Source organism: Acanthaster planci, linkage group LG17 (genome assembly GCF_054643075.1).
Source record: "Acanthaster planci isolate LZ-2023a linkage group LG17, COTS_SCS, whole genome shotgun sequence".
Taxonomy (NCBI): Eukaryota; Metazoa; Echinodermata; class Asteroidea; order Valvatida; family Acanthasteridae; genus Acanthaster; species Acanthaster planci.
In genome coordinates, this window is record NC_141793.1 from 3,426,944 (window position 1) to 3,449,818 (window position 22,875).

The following is a 22,875-nucleotide window of genomic DNA, read 5'->3' on the forward strand; positions in this document are numbered from 1 at the left end:
TTTTTTAGAAACGGTACTGGCACCTTCAGGGGACTCTTTATGAATGAAAAGATGGACAACCCTTTTAGATAAACAAAATACTTTTTTGGTAGAAAATGCAGCCAAAAGTCTCTTCTCGCAGTGTCCGAAGTAGACTTCATACCAGCCTCGTTCTTGGGTTTCAGCAGTCTGGTATAGGCCTACTCTAAGAGATAAATCGGTTTAATAATCAGAAATGTTGGTGGCAAAGGTTTGAAAACCTTATCTCATGTAAAAAGCAGCGCTGATTCCCAAAAAAGCTCTTATAGACCCCACGTACATTTTTTTTTAGATATTTGCCAATTTTTGCCCCAAAATGCCATTTTCAACTACATTTTGGTAAAAAAGAACTGTGAATCCAAATGTTGCAACAATCTTATCTTATGCATAAAGTGACGCTGATTCCAAAAGCAGCAGTTCCATTGACCCCATTCCCACTGTTTTTGAGATATTTGCCCTTTATGCCCAAAAATGTCATGCCCATAGAAAACAGTGAAAAACAGCCATTCCCATAAACTTTTGTTGATTCGCTAATTTCACGCTATCTAATGCTGCTGATACAGCCAACAAGAAAGGAAAGAATCTGACCTGCTTTATTAAAGATTGATTAATTTAATTCAACCAACATACATGCAGCTGTAAACTGCAAGCAAGGAATATACACTCATTAGTTCCATCTCAGAATGCCTGCTTGGACATGAATTTAGACACTCTAATAATGGCTGTTTATTTACTTCTAAATGTTTCTTTCTCATTATGGCAGGCTATAAACAGATATTCCATCAAAGACAACTGGAGTTTATTGCCGTGCTGGATGTAGCAGATTTTACAGACCCTCCAGACGGCCTGACAATCCTGGCTCAAGGTGCTTTTGGTGAGGTTTCTCTGAAGTACCAGGTCTCCCTTGCCAGCTAGGTGGCCTACAAGTTGCTACTGACCAACAGTGTCCACGACAACGTCATCCTCTAGGGCCAGGCGATGCAGCTGCTAAGCAACCATCCGTCCTTCCTCAACGTCCACGGTGTGGTGGTCTGTGACAGCCACTAGGGCCCTCTTGACTGAGTTCCTTGGAGATGAGCTCAAAGCCTGGCCACTGACACTCACTGATGCCCCGTGCGGAGGGCGCCCACTGGAGTTCTCACCGGACGAATGGTGCGAAATTGTGCTTGATGCAATTGAAGAGTTGTGGTGCAAACATCCCTGCAAACTACTGCATCTGGACATCAAGACAGACAACATCCTGCTTGTTGAGGGTGCAGCCCACTGGAGGGCATGCATCATCGACTTCGGAGAGTGCCGCCAGTCGTCAAAGACACTGGTGCTCCCCTCAAGGATGAGGACTTCAACCTAGACACCCCTCTGGTGGGAATGTCAGCAACCCAGGTACACTGGACCACATACAGTGACATGGGAAGGTTCCATTTCTTGAAGAGGGGGGCAGCTACAGTCAAGAAGACTGCCCAGTGGGGTTCTAGATACATCAAGTATCCCAAGATTGAAGTTGTGAGATTCCAATTGCAGAATAAAGGAAACAGTCTGCCACCTGCCGCATATTAAAGGTAAACAAAAAGACAATAATTCATACCTTCACAGGTCAAAATTTCCTTTAAACCAAAAATGTATTATTTATAAACTTGATGCGATTTTCCTAAAACAAACTTAATGCATACATCTGAATTATACCTTTATGGTATATTTACAACCCAAACATTGTTCACCTGTCTATTTCCTTAACTATTTTTTACACACAAAAGAGTTTGACCATTCAGCCAAAGAATCTGAAACTCAAGTGAAATCCTGAATGTGTAATGATTTCTCAAAATACTTAGCAATATAAATACTTATGAGTAAATAATGAATGATATAAAAGTGAAAAAAGCAACTTAAAAAAATGAGAAAAAACCTACAAAAAATCTGAAAAATAAAATAAAAACACTTCCCTTGATTTTGTGCCTGAGGGGACCTAAGTAAATTATGTCAGAAAAGTGTTTTCAAAAGTTCCAGTATCATCTCTGATGCACCTTCATACTTATCAAAAAGGAATTTCGACCACCTGGAATAAAGTAAGACTTGGTAACAAGCAGAGGCAATTTGCAATTTAGTGTGTCACCAAGAGGTGTCCACGCAGAGGCCATTTTTCAAGTTTACAATCAACAAAAGCATGGCTGTCTTGCAGCAATTTGCTTTTGAGCACGTCAGCAGAAAACGTGGGGAAGTTTGTGGTAGACTGGGACATTCTAAGCAGTAGAAATGATTAATAAAACTGTTACTCAGAAAACACTCATGAATCTTTTCTGACAAAAAGATCAGGAATAATTCAAGTTCCCATGAAATCTAAAAAGAAAAATCAGCCTTTCCATGGCAACCTCTTTGTGGCACAATGTTTTGTGAATCGCTCGTATTAAGAATGGTGGAGGATGTACCTGAGACACCGCTCTTTTCATTCGGCAACCACCTTCCTCCAGAGACCCCCACACAGGCACGACCTCGCCCAGCGCTGTTCCCATGACTTCATGGCAGGAGAACGGCTTGGCGAGTTCAGCATCGAAATAGAGGAACACCTTCAGCGAAAGCAATGCGCATACACATAAAATCAGGAACCATTAACAAAACACTTGACAGCTGTTCATTTCAGCTCAAACATTTTCAAAGCCACATTTACCATAATCCTCTGACCACGCCCCCTCTCCATGGGCGTAGTGGCGAGGCAAGCACAACCCCCCCCCAAAAAAAAATCATAAATACTTTTTTAAAAAGTTGAAAACAGAAAAGCAAACAGCAAAGAAACGAGGCACAAGGGTGAGACCTCACCAATTTGCTTTAAAACGGCTCAGAATTCACCTTTCACCACTGATGGTTTAATCACTTTGCAGGCAATGAGTGCTTCCCCACCCCCCCTCCCCACCCTCAAAAAAATCCTGACGACAACCGTGCCCTCCTCCCATGACAGAATATGTGGGAAATTATGACGGTCATATGTCATGTTTTACAGTTTATGAAAAGTGTATGACAGACTGTGAACTATGCTTCCCATAGTGTACATTTTGTTACCTTTAAGTAAAATGATGGGGGAAAAAATGGCCGCCTATCTGAACCCATAACTTTGACGAGTCTCTCGGAGTGGTTTGGAAATATATTCATATCTTTGAGAAACAAAATTTCAACATTGGCTTGGCCAGGTTTTACATTGCAATTCTTTTGCCTTCAAGCTGCTCAGACCCTGGCTACGTTCCCATCACTTAGATAAGGAGGACCAGGAAACAATTTTAATGCACTGCTAAACACTTAGCAGAAAAGTTGAACTTACAGAAGCAGAGCATTTTGTTAACCTTAAGCACTATTTCACGACAGTGCTTGGTCTGTTTGTGCTTACAGCCATGCATGCATGGAGATCTCCATTGTTTTGTTACTCTGTTAAGCAAATTTTCCTCCAAGGTAAGCGTGCCTTTTGATGTGCTCACTGCTTATGGTCTTTGTGAAATACATAAAGTCTCTGTTAGCAAAACATCTTAGCTAAGCAGCTTGGACCCAGTTGAGCAAAGCCTTTTGCAAGTTGAATCTGAATAAAATTTGGTGCACTGAGTTCTTTAAATTTATGTGAACCTAACAATTTGAATTCTCCATACTGAAGACACTGTTGCTATACCTCATGATTCGGGGCAAGCTTTTGCTTGGTTACGTAAGAGATGCCTTGCACCAATACACTGTTCTCAATGGAAAAGAAGGGTACAAAGGAACCAGTCCATTCCAGAGATGATGGTTGCTATACAAAAGCTCGCCCTGAATCACAAGGTATGGCAATTGTGTCTTTAGTCTGGGGAATCCAGATTATGTTTATGTGCAATCAGATGATCCAGTGTACCAGATTTTATTCAAATTTAACTTGCAAAAGGCTTGTTCCAACTTGACAGCGAGAAGGCTAATTCAACAACATAAATTACTGCCATTTAATACCTTGTTATGGAACACAATTTCACCTCGATTACAACTTCACACAGACCAACCTGGTTCACACAAATTTAGAGACACTGAGGTACCACACTCAGGCAGGTCACACATATTCTACAGTGAGACACGTGTGCATTGTTGGAAATTCGTAAAGAGCTATTAGACAAAGGAGCGTTGCGTCTGCGTTGGCGTTTTCATCCTACCTTGTGCAGCTACGTATTTCCTCCGGCGGCGACACCCCGAGGTACAGCCGGCGAACAACATCCGTCTTCTGGTGTACCCGGTCGGCCAGCGACCTGACATTGACCTCCGACCCGGGGAAGATGTTCAGGCTGTGGCCCAGGGTGGCCATGTTGACCATGTGGGACGGGGAGGTGTGGAACTGGAAACTCATGGCCTGCCGCAGGATGAGCAGCTTACCAGTGATTCCTAGGAAATCAATACACAGGAAAAAGGAGAGTGGAACCAGCTCAAGTGCAGATCTTGGATAAGGCTAAGGCCACATTGGCAATGGCAAAAAACAGCACGTATGGAGAACTGCATGAAGCCACTAGCTAGCGGCTATCACAGGCACGTGTTATTTACAGCCATAGCCACATAATTCAGGCACAGAGTTAGTCTCAATGTCTCATCAAGAGAAGTTTCCAAAATCTGAACATAATTTCTCCCTCGAGTCTTTGGCTAGAATTCCACCAATTCAGTCCCCTGAATTCAGACCTTTAACCACTTACCTATGGTATTGCTTTGGGCCAGAAATTCTTCCTTTCCAAAAAGCAAGATAAAGCAGTCAACGTTTGACATACAGCCAAACTGTGCATAAATTTGGGGTCTGACGTGTGACATTTGTCCTTCCCTGTTACACCTGACTTTGACAAAGGATATATCACTTGTATACTTTGACAAAGGATATATCACTTGTATACTTTGACAAAGGATATATCACTTGTATACTTTGACAAAGGATATATCACTTGTATACTTTGACAAGGGATATATCACTTGTATACTTTGACAAGGGATATATCACTTGTATACTTTGACAAAGGATATATCACTTGTATACTTTGACAAAGGATATATCACTTGTATACTTTGACAAGAGATATATCACTCGTATACTTTGACAAGAGATATATCACTTGTATACTTTGACAATGGATATGTCACTTGTAGACTTTGACAAGGGATATATCACTTGTATACTTTGACAAAGGATATATCACTTGTAGACTTTGACAAGAGATATATCACTTGTATACTTTGACAAGAGATATATCACTTGTATACTTTGACAAGGGATATATCACTTGTATACTTTGACAAGAGATATATCACTCGTATACTTTGACAAGGGATATATCACTTGTATACTTTGACAAAGGATATATCACTTGTATACTTTGACAAGAGATATATCACTTGTATACTTTGACAAGAGATATATCACTTGTATACTTTGACAAGGGATATATCACTTGTATACTTTGACAAAGGATATATCACTTGTATACTTTGACAAAGGATATATCACTTGTATACTTTGACAAGGGATATATCACTCGTATACTTTGACAAGGGATATATCACTTGTATACTTTGACAAGAGATATATCACTCGTATACTTTGACAAGGGATATATCACTTGTATACTTTGACAAGAGATATATCACTCGTATACTTTGACAAGGGATATATCACTCGTATACTTTGACAAGGGATATATCACTTGTATACTTTGACAAGGGATATATCACTTGTATACTTTGACAAGAGATATATCACTCGTATACTTTGACAAGGGATATATCACTCGTATACTTTGACAAGAGATATATCACTTGTATACTTTGACAAGAGATATATCACTCGTATACTTTGACAAGGGATATATCACTTGTATACTTTGACAAGAGATATATCACTCGTATACTTTGACAAGGGATATATCACTTGTATACTTTGACAAGGGATATATCACTTGTATACTTTGACAAGAGATATATCACTCGTATACTTTGACAAGGGATATATCACTCGTATACTTTGACAAGAGATATATCACTTGTATACTTTGACAAGGGATATATCACTTGTAGACTTTGACAAAGGATATATCACTTGTAGACTTTGACAAGGGATATATCACTTGTAGACTTTGACAAGGGATATATCACTTGTAGACTTTGACAAGGGATATTTTACTGGAATTATTTTTGAATTGTTTTTGTTTGGCGGGTAATTTGCCATACTTATTCAATCTTGGAAATTAAAGAAAGAGTTCTAAACATTAAAAAATCACATTCCAGATTTAACTGGGACGAGAAAAAAAAGGACCCCAAATTTATAGAACGACCTGTGTACTGATTCAAGAGAGTCATTTAAACAGTATCTCTATGCTATACTGTACCACAATCTCACAGTTTTCAACACTGCGAGCAGAGCTTTAGCCGGGTCCATCACAAGCCTCTGTAAGTCCATGACAAGTTACAAACTATTGAAGTAAACCTGCTGTAAAAAAGCATTCCTTTGTCATTGTTTAACGCGCCTGATTATGACTGGTCTAAGGAAAGGTGTTTCTTGGTGTTGGGCAGAGATTTGGAAAGAGGAAATTTTCTGTGAAAATGACCGCCGATGTATTTTCCAGCCGTGTAAGAACCTTCTTACCTTCTGTGACAGGTGTCACGTCCAGTGGTTGCATCATGATCTGGCTTGGCAAGAGACAACACTCGTCTGACGAAAAAAACCAAGTCAAGTGAGAGAAACTGGTAAATAGCATGTCAGGCCACCCCTTCCAGCTCGTTTCACTCTCACTTCTCAGCATCTTGTGTCAAATCGCCGACAGGTCGTCCAAGAGACCCACTAACACTAGACAAGATTCATTCTTTAAAAAATTCATGTCGGGTGCTCAAATGAGCACCTGAAAACTGGAGCACCCCGCCCAAGCTGCTTCCGAGGTACATCCCCCCCCCAAAAAGACCTCCTCCTTTTTCCCAATTTCAGTAAAAATGCTTCAGCTCAAAGAAGCTTCCCCAATACGAGTGTGGATTCTTATTGGAATCTTCAGGGAATCTTTTTCACCTGCAAGGACCACAATATTTCAAGACCTTAGTTCTTCAAGGATGCAACTGTGCCCCCAAAATTACATCAGATGCCAAAAGGAATGACTCAGCAAAATCACTTCAGCTTCAGTGTTGTAGTCGGGACCATTTAAGGCCTTCACAAGACCAGCACAAGACCTCCAGTCTGAATTCAAGTCACAAGCTATTCAAATGAACTGCAACAAAAGCATTCCTTTGTCATTGTTCACACTGTTACTTGTGCATGGTCTTGTGCATGGTCTTGTGCATGGTCTTGTGACTGGTCTTGTGACTGGTCTTGTGATGGTCTTGTGTCTGGTCTTGTATCTGGTCTTGTGCCTGGTCTCGTACATGGTCTTGTATCTGGTCTTGTGTCTGGTCTTGTATCTGGTCTTGTGTCTGGTCTTGTATCTGGTCTTGTGTCTGGTCTTGTGCAGGGTCTTGTATCTGGTCTTATCATGGTCTTGTGTCTGGTCTTGTGATGGTCTTGTGACTGGTCTTGTGTCTGGTCTTGTGTCTGGTCTTGTGTCTGGTGCAGCCATAAACTGACTCACACAGGGGCACTGTTCTCAACTGACACTCCTTGCAACACCTGTAGCCATTGCGCAGAATTGACTACAGCTGAGGCAGGCTACCCACCGACTGTGTTATCATCCAGGTCTGCCGGGGGCATCTCCTTGCTGGCCAGCCACAATTGGGTTGTGAGTTTGTACAGATGGGACATGCTGTCCAAGGTGTCTACACGGGAAGACAAAAGCTTATTACTAAATCAAATCTCTCATGAGACTTGGGCGAGTTCGATGGACGACCACATGTCGACCACCAGTCGATTTTCCTTGGTAACCTGTGCCCCCAAAAAAATCCCCCGGTACCAACATCAGACAACATCGACCAGTGATCACCAAAGGGTGGTTACTCAAATGTGCCCGAAGCTACTTCTGACAGTTGGGACTATAAACCAATGAAATGCACCAACTCAGTCACTTGACAAAATATCGGCCAACCTGTTTGCCACAGAGTTTCATACTGGTAAATACCTGGCATCGCATGGAAAATGCATTTTACGGCTGGATATTGATGTGAATTCACCAATTCTCATATCCACTCAGAAATATGTCACCCACAGCCAGCCCCAATCAGTCATACAGAATCCTTTCTTCAATTGGCTAGAACAAGTTTCCCTTGGTGTAATACCAAAACCAGTTTGCAAGTGATGTCAAGATGCAAAAGTCCAGAATACGCTGGCACTGAATCAGTTGCTGTGACCTGACCTAGCGTTGTTGAGAACACCGGCAGGCACGTCTTCTTGCGCGTCCCCCACATCTTGATGAGCACCAGCATCTCGCGTAGTGAGCCCAGCGTGGCCGTGTCCCTTAATATGCTGACCTGCGGAGGGCAAAGGTTAAAAGATGGCATGACTGTTGCCACAGGCATACAGCCAAACTGGTAAAAAAGCAACCACAACCCCATTCCATGCTAAGCAAGAGGAGACTGCTCAGCAAGTTTATCTGATCAGAAAGAAAAATGGAAATTTCAACAAAAATCAGAAGCAATGAGTCTCCGGAAATAAGTTTTAACAAATTTACTGGAAGTACTTTTGCCCTAAATACTTCAAAATTCTCCCCCAAATAATACTCTTTTTCACATTCCTCTATCCTACAAAGCCCCTTCATGGATTTGGAAGAATTTAGGTAGGCTTGGTTGAATAGCCTTGGTGTTTAAATTGCATGGAAGTTCACACACTGGAAAAATTCTAATAGAATTCTAATAGAATAATAATTCTAATAATTCAGATAGGAACCCTCAACCTGTTTCACCCACATAATGTCCATTGTCATTAGGATGCCATATCAAGTGATTCATCCAAACGAAGAGCCCAGTGGGCTCTTTGTAATGTAAACTAGAACAAAATCACTCAAGACGACCTTCAGACACATTTCGTGGGATCACATATTCGACTCTAGAGCACCGAGAGCAGACGGTACGAACTCGGTTCTTTGCCATTTCAAAAGTCCAGAGTAAAGATAAACATTGGGACAGAAACTTGTGCTGATGTTACAAACCCCTGGCTTGGTTGGGTTCAAAGCCTGCTGCGGAACGGTGCTCAGCGTGTGAAGACAGTAGTCTGCTATCCACTGGATCAGTTGCTGCAGGGACTGTAGGGTATCTGCAGTAACAGAGAGGAGACCGAAACAAGATATGAGAAAATTGAGAAAAAAAAACAGTAAAGTTAAAAAATAGGACGGGGGAATCAAAACATTTTATCAATTACACATGGGCACAAATTCTAAGCAGGCCCTCCCCAAAAAAAACAATTGGCACATGGTCAGGGCTTGGATCTTCTTCACACAAAAATGAAAACTTCACTGATGAATTGACTTCTTGCTCATAACTCTTCTCTTCAAGGAGACAATTTCTGAAAACAACATTTTCAATTCAAAAACAAACAGATGTGCTATAAAAATAACAAACACAAAATTCTTTTCTTGAATTTTTTAATAAATAAATTGAAAGGGTATAGAAGAAATGAAAATCTGTATCTATCTATTCCATTAATTTTGATTTTGTATGATTTTTTGTATGATTGGTGCCAATGTCCAGCCTTGTCCGATATCATCCGGACATGGCTATGAGTAAGGCACATGTTGTATGGGCAGTCGCATGGGAAGTCACAGCAGCCGCTGGCTTGTGGCTTCCATATGCATGCATGATAATTCCAGCCGCAGCCACAATGTCTGGACACGACAATGTCCGGGTAACTCACTGGGATCCAGAGCAAAGTCCTTGGCATCTAGGTTGGTGAGGACCTTGTTCAGGTCCAACTCGCTGCTGTGGGCACAGACAGCTGCGAAAAGGAAAAACAATGGAATTGGGGAGTGAACAAACCTTCAATGCCAACACAGCCTAGTGTGTATTTGCCTGCAACCGGGGACCCCCTATTGTTCCTCTTTTGTTTGTACTTTAACTTTTTTACAAGACCACCCATATGTTTTGTACACAGTTGTCAATCCGGGACCCTCTGTCAATCGGGGACCTTATTGTCCTCTATTGTTCAGGGTCCCCAACTGAATGCAGAAACAAACTCACACACCCACATGCAAATTCACGTATCTAGCGTGCGCAATCCTATGTTCTGTGGTTAAGAAGACTCATGGATTACAAGACCAGACACAAGACCATGCATAAGGCCATTTATAAGACCCATCAAAAGTAACAGGGTGAACAATGACAAAGAAATGTTTTTGTTGCAGTTCATTTGAAAAGCTTGTGACTTGAATTTAGACTGGAGGTCCTGTGTTGATCTTGTGATGGTCTTGTGGGGACATGTGATGGTCTGAAGAGGTCTCGACTACAACACAGTCATGCAAGATGCTCACTTAGAACTCCTCCAAGCTTCCTGGAGTGGTCCTTTTCATTTTGCCACAGGTAACCCTGAACCCAAAGACCTCTGAAACTGCTTTTTGGAGACAGGGAAACAGTCAATGAACAGGTACAAGTTCACACAACATCCTCTAACCCTACACTGTGAGGACTTCTTTTGTTTGTAGGTCAACACTAGGGATGAAGAGCATAGCACACTCAAATCGGTGCATTACCCTTCTCTTAAAAGTAAAGTAAACGTATGGCACTTACATGCTTTAACCTTGACAAAAAAAAACAACTCGGAGTCCATTTTAAATTCTCCTGAAACTTTACATGGAATCCTAACCCTGTTTGCATCTTGCAAAGGGGCCCCCAGGAAGAACACTTTACCAGCATGTAACAGAGGTCACCCTGGTTGAAGTAACTTCATTATATAACAGCAATTAAGAATGAAGATTGTTTTTTTTAAATACCGGTGAGTTTCTCGGCGGGCACCTTGTCCTGGGGCGAGACGCTGGCAGGCCTGAGGAGTGACTTGAGCTCTGAGGCAATGGCATTGAGAAGCAGCTTACAGTAGCAGTCCACCGACTTCCCTGCACCGCTGGTGGTCAGTCTGGATTTGCCGAAGAGGAAAATGAACAAAAAGAAACTGTAAAGGCTCCTTTCCGTCTGCGCGGTTTTTTTGGGTGCGTTGCGTACACGATGCGCTCATGTGTTTCACTTTCACGGACACAAAAATCGACTCCATTAACATAACACATGTATGCGCTGTGCTCGGCCATCAAAATTGCCCCGGGAGCGATTTTGATGGATACGCAACACTTAGTGCAAGTGTTGAGGCACATATGGAAAAGTGCCTTTAGACTCTGGCAAGTTCAATGCTAAACACTTTGTTCCGGTCAAAACACCTGTCACCAAGCATTAATGTTCCGACCATTTCATGCAACATTTTCATTCCATGTTTACACTGTCAATGAACCCTGCCAATTGACCCTCACAGCTATGTCTTGGTAACTTCAGTTTGAGTTTTCAGACATTTCTAAAGAGGTAAACATTTAGACTCACTTAGTCCTGCAATGCAAAACGCTCGTGATATTTGCATAAATTGTATGTAACATTCTTCCTATAAAACTGATCTTCCACAGACAACCTACAGCATTACGGAGGGACTGTCGACAGCCTTTGACACCTGTCACTCCAGCAGGCCAACTCAGATTTCTTAAGCATTGCTTTTCAAGCTGATTACCCTGGCTCGCAAAGCAGGAACAGGTGGCGGGTCTATCTTCCCGACTCCTAAATAAATGCGCATGTACTTTCAAGGGGCATGAAGCCCCATATAAAATAATAAGAGCCAGGCTCTGCCTTCCTCAACCCTGCAAAATCCTCCTTGGAGTTTGCTGAGATTCCAGGAGGGTTTGGGGTAAAGGGGTGGGGGGGTCCGTACCTGTGGAGGGAGCCCTTGACGGCCACCAAACGGGAGAAAAGCAGCTCCTGGGTGGACTTGGCTTGTCGGTTGAAGGCCTCCGTCAGCCGATCTATCACCGTGTCCACCATGCCTGAGGGCAATGACAAGACAGTGACCGATTCATTCAAGAAAACTAGCAACGTCTGGGGGACCACATTTTCAACTAAACTGGACCAGCCAAAGAACTTACACCATCCCTTGGTGACGAATACAAATAAAGAAGCTCAATTCATTGCTCAGTCGTGAAAGCCTGACAAGAATGGTTTATATTGCAGCTGTGCTGAGCTGCCATTTCTCTGAGAGGGAGTATTTATCCGTTTCACAGGAACAAGACGTCAGTACATTAACTAATAGGCTTACTTCAGAGGCCAGGTTTGCTTATAACAAAGACTTAAAGACAACTGGCAGTGCATCTAACAAACATTCATATGTCTATCTATGTCTTTGAATTCAAAAATGTTTACACAGTTTTCTGTGACACTTGGCACAATTTTTCTGCTAACTGTTGAGTCAGAACTTTAAAATGTGGTTCTGGGATCAAAGAAAAAATCATTAATCCATCAAAAAAAAATGGAAAAGAGCATTAAATTGATTGGAATTTACAGATCCTAGCAGAAAAAAAAAAAACATCAAAGTAACCTGGAGTTATAGTGTGGAGCAGGTCCCACCAGTCGTAGCCTGTCACCAGACTATACTCCAATAGGTTCACAACCTGGGCAATGGTATGGGCCCTAGCAGCACCTGTGAGGAACAAGGGGAAAAAAAGACACCTGAATGAATAACGTCACAACGTTTACATTTTAATGAGGTTTGTCGTTTTGCTTTCCTTCAATTCAGTCTCTATTTACATGTGGGTTGGCTTTTCAATACTATTTTAAATTCAACAGGTTCACTTCTCCGATATCCAGTTTTCCTGTGACTTCAAACGAGGTCTCTACAGTGCAGTTTTGTAAACTAATGCGTACAATCATCTCGATGAACTATCTTTCCATCTTTACCACTCACATAGTCCCATGCAGCATACAGCCATTGAAACCGACTCTTCTGTGTTCCTTGGTCTAGAGCCTCTCCTAGAGTCGGCGCTGCCTTGATCAGACACAGCGATCCCACGATGCTACTGTACCCCACAATTCTACATACCTTGGTCTAGAGCCTGTCCTAGAGTCGGCGCTGCCTTGATCAGACACAGCGATCCCACCATGCTACTGTACCCCACAATTCTACATACCTTGGTCTAGAGCCTGTCCTAGAGTCGGCGCTATCTTGATCAGACACAGCGCCCCCATGCGGTCCACAGCCATGATGCTGCAACAGGTGCTGGACATCTCCATGTACACCAGATGCTTGCCACTGTAGACCTTCTGCCGCTTAGCTGGAATTGTTCCAACAAAAATGGAGATCGCATCAGATTCCCCACAAATAAATGTGACAAACTCTGCAAAAAGGCATATTAAGTCGCACAATGCAAAAACGCATAATGGCCCATTCCATGTGCCGAGGGTGAAAATATTTGGAAATATTTTGAGGCCAATTGCCTGACCAGAAAGCCTCTGTTGCTAAGGAAATCAAGAGAGTATCTAATTTAAGTTTAATGTTTCCGTTCATTATGTTTAAAGGGCATTATCTCAAAAGGCACGTGTGATAAAATGAAATTATATGAATATGCAAATGGCAAATAACTCCAAAATGCAAAATGCCACTGGGATGAATTACACATTAAATGAAAGCTTAAGATGCGAGCAATTTGATTATATATCTAACTCAAATTCAAAAAAAGTGACATAATACACTTTTTTGCAGAGCTGGTCACAGATTAATAAGCTTTAAAAAGAGAACAAACACATGTAAGCAACTCTGAAAATGTCAGGTAATCCTTCGAACATAGCAGTATAAATGACAACTGTTACAGACACTTTGGAATAATTGGATTTCTATTTACCCTGTGATCCTGTGTCAACTTTGATTCCTTCGTACTTGAAAGATGCACATGGTTTCAAAGAGACCCTACAAACGTACAAAATTTTTAATTTAAAACATAAGAAAATGATATTTTGAAACATTCAACTTGAACATTTCCAAAATGCATGGACTACATACTGCGTGGGGGATCACATACTTCGTCAACAACAATCCTATGGAGCTAACGCACCACGAGGGCACAGCTCCTGGCAAATAAGGTATGCACTGTTAGTTTTCATGGGAATGCACACAAAATCCACAGAGTTTTCCTGCTATGAAGGCCAGGATCAGGGCAACACTGGCATTTCCCATCCACCCAGCCTTCCTCTTTGCTCCCAGCGATAAAGTATTGCTGTGTTTTGCTCCTCATGAATAAAAACCGACTTCTGTCGGTGGTCCACGACTGAATTTACCTGTGGAGTAGTTTGACACTGCCATCTTGGAAGGCTACGGCCATGACCATACCTGGCCCATTATAGATAGACTTCATGGACAGCTTCACCGGCAGTTTTGGAAGGCAAAGTCCAGTCACTGCTGAGGTATTGGTGTAGCAGGAGCCAAACACCCATTTCTGGATGAAACAGGATGTTCAAACATCTGTCAAATGACTGGAAAAACTGGAAAGTCCAACCCAAGACAACGTGCCGGTACTTAAGGAGAAAAAAAGGTTATTTTTCCGGCCTTTCAAAACAGCAGATGACCAAGACCCCTTTGTATACTGACTGTGATGATAACACACCTGAGTGAACTGAAAGTCACAATGATGTCAAGGGACACACATGAATAAACTGACAGTGACAATGGCAAAAAGAGTGACAATGACAATTAGGGACACACCTGAGTGAACTGAAAGTCACAATGATGTCAAGGGACACACATGCATAAACTGACAGTGACAATGGCAAAAAGAGTGACAATGACAATGAGGGACACACCTGTGTGGTTGGCTGTGACTCCCTCGAGGGTGGGGGGCTGGTCTGGAAGATCTTATTCAGGGGGATGAACTCCTTGCTCAAACTCCAAAACTCCACGCAAGAACCCGAAGAACCTTTTGGGGAAATGTGGAGAAAAAAAAGGAATTTGAACAATAATGCAATATACATTACAATATCTCCATTTCCGTGGTTCCATTTTGTATGCACGTACATTGCCAACTTGACTCATGTATGTTCAAAATGGACACTCTTCAAAATGTACAAAAAACATGAAAGTCACTAAGATAAGAAAACTATCTTTTATTTTATTTGCTCCTATAGATTTCTCAGAAAATTTTCTTGAAATGTTCACTTTCCTAAACAAATCCCTAGCATTTCCTTCCTTTTTGAAATACTATTTGGAACCTCATGCTGTTCAAGCGTTCACTAAAACCTCTTCCGAATTTTTTTTCAAATAGAGATATTTTTAAAACACATCTGCAGAGAAACATTTTGACAGAACACCAGTGCTTATCTCTAATCTGTAATTATCAAGATACAGAGGAATTGACTGGGGGATTGTAAATTTGGGGAGCTTGTTCCTATAATCGAAGGGAGACCTACAATTTAGCTTTTGGATTCACCTTGGGAGATGACTGTGACATCGTGCTCAATAACTGAGGGGTTAATGTTGTGAAAAGAGGGCAGGGTTTTGAGGGAAATTATGAGGGGAAACTGTGAGTGTTGTAACACATGACACCTGGTGGATTTAACTTTGCATGGCTAGTTTATCAGTAAGAAAGTCACATTTTCTCACAGTTTTAATTTGAAATTTAAAAAAAATGGGGTCAGTGCAATAAAGAGAGAGGTGCTTTTGTTTTGGGGGACTGACCAGTTTTGCAAGATTGAAATGACAAAAAATAGAGGGGTGCTCAAATATGCAATCCCCATTGACTGAAGTAAGATTTGAACCTGCCACCATCAAAACATCATGCCAGTGGTCTAGCAACTTACCTGTCAACATTTCTGTTTGGTAAGGTCTAGGTCATTCCTGATTTGTACAATATATGCCCATCCTTGAAAGTTGTGCATTCTAAGCCCTGAAACAATGATCGAAGCTTACCGATGGCCGAGATTATGAGTTGCTCTGCTGGGAGTGACGTACTCTCCTCCTCGTAACACTCCTTGTTGATGAATCTCAGGTGCGTGATGGTCACATCTAAGGACGGTGAAGACGTAGAGCAAAAGTTGGGAAGTGACTTCAAAACGTTTCCAAATTGCATTCTCTTCATCCCGAGTCCCTCTACGTTAGCTGTTACTGTAGATGTTCCACTCATCCAGACGGGACATGTAACTGGAACAGCGCCCTCAACAGGACTGGACAATTTATGCACACATATTCCGCTGTATTTTCTCACGCTCCTTCATCATCAGTTTTTTGGTCAAATAAATCCGAGTTTCTACAGTTTTCCCCAAAAACACACGCCGGTAACATCAAAGTGTAGAGGGCAGAAGAACAAAACGATGGAAGAGAGTTGCCAAGGAGACGGAATAAACAAAAAACCTATCAGACGAACAAGATTTCTTGTTCTTGAACTGCATTTGGCCTACACTTCCTGATAATCTAAGAATGGTAGGCATAAATTCCCCTTAGTTCGGCAAAACCCTGTAAAAACCTAAACTATTGTTGGATACTGCAGGATAAGGAATAGGGTTGATACATCACAAACAATTCTCCCGAGTGATGCATTCCCCACAATCTCACCCTGGACAGAGATCACTCCTTTCAGTTTTCAAACTTCACGATTATTTCTGATTTTGAAAAAATACTAATATATATTCTCTTACACTTGTCTTTGTTACTGAGGTCCACACAGCACTGCACGTGGAGCGAGGGCAGGTAGTCAGTCTCGATGCACAATTTGTCTTTTAAGTGCTTCAGTCAAGGGCATTAATCAGATCAGATCGCGGTAATCAAATTTCCAACTTGCGATTCAACGGGAGTGCCTCAACCACGTAAAAAGTTTTCAGCCTGAAGCTCTTCTCTTGGAAGCCAGCGACAGTTTCTTCCTTGTCAAGGGATAATTTCACCGAGATGACAAGTAAATAGAGGAGAGGCGGGAGAGTAAGGCGCCAAGTCAAAATAGAAACGGTTGACCAAGCGGGAAATGGTTGCCCTTAATCCCCTTTCAAACCGTTGCCCGATTCAACTGCAAGTGGGTAATGGTTGCAAGGCACCGTTTCCCGAAAGAGAATTGGCTGTGCGGCAACCCTTTTGATGCATACTACCATCTCCCCCACCTTGGTACAAAAGCCCTGACTCCCAGCTTACCAGGAATGGTTATTGTGCATCGGCTTTGTTGTGTAAATTGGCCAGTTCATCCACAGGCTTAGCACAGCTTATTGAGAAGGGGAAGCAATTAATCTCTTAACAAAAGACTAACTCCATCAGAGTCAACGGGCCTATGTGCATCACTAAGTCTCGTGTCACTGAATTAAGATCTGTAGTTTTCTTTACCAAAATCTAGCACTGTCAGGCAGTGATTTCCACATCACAGATTTGTCAATAATTGGATTAGACAATAGAGTAAATGGAGAAGATTATAGATGCAACAATCACAGGACTTCAAAATCAATCTAAAAAGTGATGTAAGAAAAGTCCACTAATGTTGGCAAGGGTAGCGTGGCAAACTGATGGAAAAAAATCCTTATCCATGTAAACGGTAGTATAAACCCATCCCCAACCCCCCCTAATTGTTGACATATCAATGGGCTGGGGTCCCAGCTGTTGATAAACAGCTCTAATGACTCAACCACCAGCCACAATGGAGTGTAATCCTTAAAGCTCTCTATTGTTAGAAAACATCACCCAGGAGTGGCGTTCATCAAACCACAAGCATTTAGGTAGTGACTCCCTATCGTTGCCCGCTTTACTCTGAAGCGGGTAAGGAGCTTATCGTTTATGTATCGTTTCCCACTTCATGAACCGTTTCTATTTTGACTTGGTGCCTAACTGAGGTTAAATTTCCATAGGGATGGAGGAGCCTCATTTTTCTAGAGGGGGGGCACTTCATGGTTTGATTATAGTATGGAAAACAGGCCTCTTTTTTTTCTTCATTTTCCAATTTCTCAGCCCGGGGAGGGGAGGTGATTGAGGCACAGATTTTGGAAAAGTGGGAGTGTCCCTAATGTTGCCCCTCCCCATCAAAAATGCCACTGCCTTGTTCACGAGTTTCGCCTCTGCTTCTGGCAAGTCGCGATGCCGAGTCAAGTAAAGGATACCCTCTTTCCAGCTGAGGACGACTTTGTAAATCTGCACGGGGCTTCGGCAACTCCCATCAGACGTGGCTATCAGGATGTCACCAGCTGAAGAGAAATAAAAGGCTCATTAAGAAGCCTAACCACAAAGACACTGGGCATGGCAGACCGAAAGACGCAACCTGATATTTCAACGAAGGAGGCTTCAGACGCGACAGTAAGGACTTGGGACTCGACTGTGAAGACTTTACATTCAAGTTTTTAAAACTGGCCGTTTAAAACAGCTGACAATTAATCACAGGCCTGGCATGAACAACTGAGCAGTGGGGGACTGACAAACTTTACTTGCTCATAAGCTAACAGAGGGCGAGAGGACAGGGAACAGTCGTAGGATGGGAGAGGAGGATGAACGCTGTCACTTACAGCTTGAGTAGGCAATGTCAGCCAGCTCTGCGTGGCATCGCGTGCTGCCCAGACACTCCGTCACCGTGACGGTCCCTCCGCCATTCTTCAGAACTGTCACAGACACCTGCAACGAGTCCGATCAATCCTGAGTGTTTTCAACAGCTGCAAAAACTTCGGTGGCTTACGTTCATTAATACTTCCTCTCTTTCAGTTTGTAAATGTTGACGTGTTTTGGCAGATGTAGCATAAAAAGTACTGAAACAATTTCAAAAGTCGAACAAGAACCTTCAATTTGCTACCCAAAGAACCTCATATCTCAAGAATCGCACATGAACTTTTCAGTGGGCTTCTCTTTTAAAGAGCTTTGCTGATCTTGTATGGGTATAAAAATATTTTACTGATGTGCCATGACATTAATGGCATTGGAGGCAGTCAAGACCAACCAACATCACAATTAACTTCACACTTCCTTTTCTTCAAAAACTGATTTTACATGATCCATTAGGCAAAGCTGAGAAGAATTGAATTTCAACCTGTCAGAGGATAAAACTCTCTTGACACAAACTTTATTTGCTTTGTACAATGCCTAAATATAAATCCATCATAAATTCTCCCACTTCCTGAATAAATCACGAATCAATTCCCACTTGAATAAATCCTCAACTACAAGTTCAGAAAATGAGTGCGACTGTGAAAAATGGAACTTCCATTTACTGGTGGAATGGATATTCCGTTTCTACAATGCTGTGCAGTGAGACCAAAAATTCAAAGATACGTAAAAGTTCACATTACACCTGCAAATCAAATCATGCATCGTGGACCTACCAGGCCAGTCGAGGTCACCGAGATCCAACCAACGGCAGGTTTGGTGCCCACCTGGGCTAGGGACGGGGTGAACCGAGATCGCGTGAACTTGTCAAGCATGCTCGGCGAGTCAATGTTATCGACATTGTAGGATATCTAAAAAAACAAAATGAATTTGCACACCGACCTGGAAAATTTTCAAAAAGTATTCAAAATGCAATACCGTCCAAGCCTACTGTCAACCACTGGTCGATTCTACCTGGTACCCATGATACTTTTTTTAAAGGTTACCAAGGAAAATTTACCAGTGCTCGACAAATAGTCATCATTCAAACTCATCCAATTATTTTTGTTCACCAAAAGACCATCCTCAACAGGCTGTGCAGCATAAATGACCTTAATACCAATGTACGACCAGCGCTTTACTTTTGTTACGCCCCAACTATAGTTGGGACAGTCCCAACTGTAGTGCTGCAGTTGGGCTGGACCAACGATTGTTGGCCAGTGTCTGTGGGAAATGTCTCAACATTATCCAAGTCCATGTGTCTCACACTTGACACAATTCATCTAAAATGTGGCACTTTATCTGTTCATCTAGCCCTATGACAAATGACATGACATTTGTAAACAATATGACTTTGGCACATGCTGGGCACATCATGCACACAGGACCTCTCTGCTGTACTTGGGCCGGCCCAACTGTAACACTCTAGTTGGGACGGGCCCAACTATAGTTGGGACTTAAGCTATAGTAGGGGTGTAACACTTTCAATAGGTTTAACAACTGCTTCACATGATACGCTCTTTCCAGTCTAGTTGTCCAATACTGCAGCAAATGATCGGTGCATCTCACAAGGTACACGTAGGGCGCCCTCAATGGGCTGTGCATAAGGGGAGACTGACCACGCCTACACTGACCTTGACACCGCTGTGCAGCCACCCCAGAGCGACGATGGGCTCCCCTGCCACGTGGCTCTCGGCCACGCTCTCCCAGTTGTTGAGCAGGTGGTTCTTCATCTGCCACAGCACGGTGGTCCCCGAGCTGTCCCCAGACAAGAGCTGGGTGCCGCTGGCATTCCACTGGAGCACCTGGATCAGGTCCTTGTGGACCCCGGTTATGCTGGGAGGTAAAAAGTTGTCAAAATGAAAAGTCTTCATTTTGCAGTCATCAGGTCACGCTTTATTTTTTAGAACACGCTTTATTATTTTCTTTTTAATATGGCCACTGAACCAATCATGAAATTCACCTCGTTTTGACCAAGTGATCACGTGACCAAGTGGTTAAAGGCGACGACATCTCATGCAGACTCCGGTCAGGATCTGTAGCTAGCCATTTTGAGGGTTTTTCTATTTTTTGACCAACAAAAAGTCGCAAAATTATCCTGCAACTTTTTAAAGTAAAATCCTACATTCAATTGCACAAACTCTCACAATCTTTTTGTGGTTCATGCCTCTGGAGGACTTTTTTCAACAGAAACAGTCGAAAATTGCACAAGGTCTGAATCTCGCGAAAACGAATTCACACTGACAACTTAAGCATTGAACCAGACGATGACTTGTCACAGTAACATTTTGAAGTCTCCCAAAACATGTACCACACATGCTCAGATAATGTGTTCATACGAAGCACAAATCTATCTGGACCAGTTCACTTTCAAACAGAAAATAATCTCCTGGCTCAGGGTAAGTAATGGGGAGTCAGGTTGGCATGGTGGTTCTTTCCTGGCCTTTCAGCTCTGCGGCCCGGGTTCGATTCCCAGCTCGGTCCACATGTGGATTGGGTTTTCAGTCCCTACCTGATTCTTTGGGTTTTACCCAGAATGTTCCCCTGGGTTTTCCTCCCACCTCTAAAACTGTCTGTTTCTCATACTAGTCTCCTCCTTCAGATGTGGGCCGTTTGGTGGCTGCCTGGGGCACCCTTGTAAGCCTTCAACCCTGAGGGACTCTATCGAAAGCAGTACTGTCAGTGATCGGAGCTTACCCTCATTAAAATACATGTAATGACCAGTTTGGTTTCCAGGGGTTTTTGCAGGTAAGGTGATAGCCTTGATGAAAATTCATGCCCCTGGCATGCCTAGGTGTGCTTTAAATTAATATGCACCTGTGAAGTTCCCATGGCCTGTCAGGATCCACGATGTGTATCTTGGGCCGATAGGTCTCCTTCTCTAAGGCCTTGGTGTTGCTGACGGTGCTGAAGGCCAGGATATTCCGGCAAGACCAGCCACAGGCTGTGTCTCCGATCAGCCTCTTGGAACTTGGTGTAAGAGAACAGAAATTCAGGCAAGGGTTCTGTCATTGTCTGTGTCCAGTTGCCACGGACTCACCAACAATTGTAACAAATTCCATCTCACCTTGTCATGCTTCTGCTTGCATTGAGGACAACATTCTCCTGTCTGGGGGATTGTGTACAATGTACTTCAGGACCCCTCCATTTTGATTGTTATAACAAAACTGATCAGTCCCCAAAAGACACGAAAGAGTGAAGCCACGGGTAATGTTTTGTCTATTATCTTTACCTTTTTTGTGAATTTAGAATTGTAAATTGTGAGAAAATCTGACATTTTGACCAAAACCCAACCATCCTTTATCATCATGATCATGTCTATGTCACATGTCATGGGTATTAGGCCAATTAAAATTAATTCCTTGTTTATCATCACCACCCGACCGGATTTTCCCTACCGCCCCGACTTTTTATATTTGATATTTCCAACTTTTAAACTAATTTCCGGCCCTTTTCAACCTTGCAGGTGTGTCTGTACCACAAAATGATCTTGTGGGTTTTCGTTCTTTTTATTCTCTAGTCTTACTCTCAACCATGACCAATCTGATCATGCTGTGTTCTGATATTTCATTACATGGAACAATCAAGTATTATAATACTATAGAAGAATGGTATTTTTAGACTATCTGAAACGTTTGGAAAATACTAACTTGAAATATCAAATATCAAAAGTCCTCCCGGCCCGCAAATATAATTTTGAGTGATGATAAACAAGGAAGTATAAGAAGCCTTACAAGAACAGGTTCCCAATAGGGCCTACACAATCCCTGTTAATCTGCATGTATTAATACTATGATCTAATGATGTAGGCTAATGATCAGATGATGCTTAAATCTCCAACTTTCACGTGACTTTACTTCCCTTTTTAAACGATGTTTCACAGCGTTGAATAAGAAAGAAAAGGCAATTGGCTATTGGCAGATTTATCTACAAATCGTGCATTTCGTACAGAAACACAGACTGAGCGATCGCACATATCGACCGATCGCGCCCAACATAACATAACACCGTGTACGAAACTTGACGAACAAAGCAAAATGGCATTGGCAAGGCCAAGGCCCCCAAGACAAGTCTGAACTTACCACAAATTTGCATCAGTTTTGGGCCATTCTGTCACATAAACAAGTTCCATTATGAGTCTAGACGAGTAATTTCAAAACTATGTAATTATAACCTATAATTTCAAATTCAAGAGAGAAACAAATATAAAGTTTAACGAACACAGGCAAAGTATCAGAAGCGAGTCATGGGCGCTGCCATTTTGTCCTCCATTCGCTAACTGACTGCCAGTGCTTTATTTTTGTACAAGATGTTAGTTTTGAGAAATTCAAATATATTCAAATGTCTAAACATTAAACAAAATAAATATAAATAATCCA

General features: G+C 42.2%; 1 protein-coding gene across 1 annotated transcript; it reads right to left on the reverse strand.

Moving 5' to 3' along the window:
- Nucleotides 1-610: 610 nt before the first annotated feature.
- med16 (mediator complex subunit 16) lies at nucleotides 611-22,801 on the reverse strand. The gene is made up of 23 exons (XM_022241171.2): nucleotides 22,579-22,801; nucleotides 21,314-21,466; nucleotides 20,131-20,332; nucleotides 19,234-19,368; nucleotides 18,427-18,532; nucleotides 18,028-18,111; nucleotides 16,594-16,671; nucleotides 15,869-15,964; nucleotides 14,767-14,879; nucleotides 14,245-14,402; nucleotides 13,812-13,876; nucleotides 13,101-13,244; nucleotides 12,512-12,613; nucleotides 11,852-11,963; nucleotides 10,881-11,020; nucleotides 9,809-9,889; nucleotides 9,108-9,211; nucleotides 8,316-8,430; nucleotides 7,684-7,782; nucleotides 6,632-6,697; nucleotides 4,170-4,395; nucleotides 2,442-2,579; nucleotides 611-1,561 (listed from the first exon to the last, which is right to left on the reverse strand). The coding sequence occupies exons 1-22, from the start codon at nucleotides 22,626-22,628 to the stop codon at nucleotides 2,459-2,461; spliced, it is 2,550 nt and encodes an 849-aa protein (XP_022096863.1). The 5' UTR covers nucleotides 22,629-22,801; the 3' UTR covers nucleotides 611-1,561; nucleotides 2,442-2,458.
- Between the last annotated feature and the right edge of the window lie 74 nt (nucleotides 22,802-22,875).